The sequence below is a fragment of the Plectropomus leopardus genome, unplaced genomic scaffold, assembly GCF_008729295.1.
Source record: "Plectropomus leopardus isolate mb unplaced genomic scaffold, YSFRI_Pleo_2.0 unplaced_scaffold18710, whole genome shotgun sequence".
Classification (NCBI taxonomy): Eukaryota; Metazoa; Chordata; class Actinopteri; order Perciformes; family Serranidae; genus Plectropomus; species Plectropomus leopardus.
The window spans coordinates 115-3,630 of record NW_024620176.1 but is presented as its reverse complement, the minus strand read 5'-3'; the positions used below and the strand labels follow the sequence as shown (position 1 = coordinate 3,630).

At 39.7% G+C, this 3,516-nt stretch overlaps 1 protein-coding gene across 1 annotated transcript; it reads left to right on the top strand.

The window, feature by feature from the left end:
* Window positions 1-294: 294 nt before the first annotated feature.
* LOC121965128 (nuclear export mediator factor Nemf-like) lies at window positions 295-3,281 on the top strand (the record flags this gene model as incomplete). The annotated part of the gene is made up of 13 exons (XM_042515290.1): window positions 295-420; window positions 516-664; window positions 781-848; window positions 965-1,054; window positions 1,182-1,255; window positions 1,369-1,439; window positions 1,538-1,613; window positions 1,759-1,899; window positions 2,088-2,296; window positions 2,384-2,557; window positions 2,649-2,712; window positions 2,973-3,061; window positions 3,178-3,281. Coding segments are annotated over 13 exons (1,435 nt in total), but the record flags the coding sequence as incomplete, so codon positions are not given.
* Between the last annotated feature and the right edge of the window lie 235 nt (window positions 3,282-3,516).

The window sequence follows — 3,516 nt, the reverse complement described above, 5'->3', positions numbered from 1 at the left end:
TTTAAATAAGATACTTTAATTATTACTATAACATAGGAAATGAGCAATATATGCCAGTTTCAGAATAAGAATCCTGTACACTTTTGTGCAGGATGTGCAAAATATTAATCAAGGTTGTGCAAAAGTTCCCTGTATACTAACCAGACAGTTTAACATGTTTTTTTCTCTGTTCCTCAACAGATTTATTATTCATGTCAATTTACCAGTACAAGTTTCTCATTAATGTGATTTTCTTTTATTTGTGTATTTATCTTTTACTTGCAATGAATCTGAATGTTTAAACTTTCTTCGTAGTGTCGAAAACATCTGAAGACACGGCGGTTGACCCACATTAAGCAGCTCGGGATCGACAGGATTGTTGACATCCAGTTTGGCTCAGATGAAGCTGCCTACCACCTGATCATCGAACTGTATGACAGGGTGAGAAAACATTGTGAGATGCATATATTAAACAGTCCTGATCTTGAACCATCACATTAACACATGCCTATGTGTTTGTGTATATCCATCTTCAGGGTAATGTCATCCTCGCAGACCACGAGTACACCATCCTAAACCTGCTGCGGTTTCGTACAGCCGAGACAGAAGATGTCAAGATTGCTGTCAGAGAGCGGTACCCTGTGGAGAGCGCCCGACCCCCTGAACCTCTCATCAGTTTAGAGCGGTAACTGCATCTTTACACGTGCTTTTCATGTTTGTGGACGCCCATCAGAATTAAATTAACACATATTTTTCTTATAACAGCGGAAACTAAGTCTCTTATATTGCTTTTCTTTTTAGACTCACTGAAATCCTCAGCCAAGCACAGCATGGAGAGCAGGTTAAAAGGGTCCTGAACCCTCATCTTCGTAAGTAGCCAGGCAACAGTTTTGAATTGTTGAGCTAAAAGAGATACACTTGAGATTTAATGTCTTAAATATCTTATGAATCATGGTTTGTGCCCTTCCCAAAAACACCTTGTCAGCCTATGGAGCCACTCTGATCGAACACAGTCTGATGGAGGCGGGACTGCCGGGCTCTGCCAAAGTTGACAGCCAAGTTGATGCTGCAGAAGGTATAGCAGAGAAATAAAGGTTACTGGTAATTGTAGTCACAGACCAGTGGATGTAGAAACTCTGTTTTAAGATTTTTTTAAAAAAAAATATTTTTGATTGCAGTATTTGTTTTGACTCCTTTTTCAGTTGCACCTAAAATCCTGGAAGCCCTGCAGATTGCAGAAACCTACATGGAAAAAACCGAGAACTTCAGTGGCAAAGTAAAGGTTCTTTTATAAGCAGTCCTTATTTTGAGGGAACATTCTTTATGATTCTGTAATGGAGGGAACCTGAAATAGATTTTATTCACAAACCCTGCTTTGTTTAATTCAAGGGTTACATCATTCAAAAAAGTGAGAAGAAACCAAGTTTAACTCCTGGCAAACCCAGCGAAGAGCTGCTCACGTATGTCCACTTTGTTACTATATATACACTTTATTTCAACTGTTTGTTTTTTTTGGTAATACGGTTAATGAATTCATGTCTGTGATGCCTGCTTACAGATATGATGAATTCCACCCATTCCTCTTTGCCCAGCATGTAAAGAGTCCCTATTTGGAGTTTGATACTTTTGACAAGGTAAATATTGACATGGCTGCTTATTTGGTTTTATTTCTTGATGTGCGGTTGAAGAAACAATATTGATCCTTTCTCCTTCACAATGTGAATTCACACTTAGTCTGCAAGGCTGTGATAAAAAATCAAATGTGACCCTCTCACTCAGGCAGTGGATGAGTTCTTCTCTAAGATGGAGAGTCAGAAAATTGACATGAAGGCCTTGCAGCAGGAGAAAAATGCCCTGAAGAAGTTGGAAAACGTAAAGAGGGACCACGAGCAGAGACTGGAGGCTTTGCACCAAGCACAGGTCAGCAACACTGCCCTCTTTTAGGTTTGTCTGCTGTGAAAGCTGTAAAGAATTCCTCTCGCTGTCCCACGTGCATGTGAAACATTAATGTCAGTGCTGATGAGAAGAATTAACCAAAATTTGCAAAAGGAAAGCCGGCCAATTTATCTCAACATGAAACACAATAAGTTTGATCTTGTGTATTGCAGGAGGTGGACAGACTAAAGGGTGAGCTGGTGGAGATGAACCTGCCGGTGGTGGAGAGGGCGCTGCAGGTGGTGCGCAGTGCACTGGCGAATCAGGTGGACTGGACAGAGATCGGCATTATCGTCAAAGAGGCACAAGCGGCTGGAGACCCGGTGGCCTGCGCCATCAAGGAGCTGAAGCTGCAGACTAATCATATCACCATGCTTTTAAAGTGAGACCATCTTATAATAAAAGTCCTACAGACCGCTTTGCTTATTGTTACACTGTGTGTCTCATGTGTGTCTTTTTCCCTCTCTAGAAATCCATACATATCTGAGGAAGACCAGGAAGAGGAAGAGAACAAAGATGGTGTGGAGGAGAAAGGGAAGAAAAACAAAACTAAAGACAAAGGACAAAACAAGAAGGTGCAAAAGAACAAGCCCATGTTAGTGGATGTGGATCTCGGCCTGTCTGCTTATGGCAATGCCAAAAAGTAGGTTTACATGTAATCCTTTAGATGCAGAACTGATGACGTGGGAAAAATGTTGTTCCTCAAGCTGTTGGTCCTTGTCTTTACTATGTAGGTACTATGACTTCAAACGTAGTGCTGAAAAGAAGGAACATAAAACAATTGAAGCAGCAGATAAGGTAAGAAAGCTGATTTGTTTGACACTAGTTTTAACATGTGAGAAAACATAAGCCTTTTAATCACATGCAGTCTTACAATTTAGTGTAGTTTAAAGGTTGCAGTGACAAATTATTGCAATATCTGCATCTCTAAGATCAAAATGAGGCTTTTTTTTGTGTTTCTAAGGATCTTTTTTTTTTACACAGGACATATTTGCAGTTGACAAGTCATAATTCTTCTGTATAATATTAAATGTTCTTCTATTTCCATGTAATTCAAGGCGATGAAATCTGCAGAGAAAAAAACACAGCAAACACTGAAAGAAGTTCAGACTGTGACCACCATTCAAAAGGCGAGGAAAGTCTACTGGTAAGACACATTTCACAATATCTACCTATACGTATTCAGATTTTGATGCAGTGTTTTCATATATGTATGTTTTAGCCTTTATTTATTCTCTCATTCATTTCTTCCCCTTTTGGCAGGTTTGAGAAGTTCTTGTGGTTCATCAGCTCAGAGAATTATCTCATCATCGCAGGAAGGGACCAGCAGCAGAACGAGATGATTGTCAAACGCTACCTCCGGGCAGGTAATGAACGAACCTAAACTGTCACAGTCTTTTTAAAAAAAAATCTTCATCACACGGTAAAGGGTAGATTTATTTGTCATTTTTCTTAAACATGGTTTTAGCGGAAATGAAATTAAAGTTGACCCTAAATTCTGCTATATCTTTTTGGTATCAAAGGAGGAGTTGAGGCGTCTCACAGCCTGGGGAAAGAGCCAGTGTTGTACAAATATCGAAGTACAAATCTGTTCTAGTATTA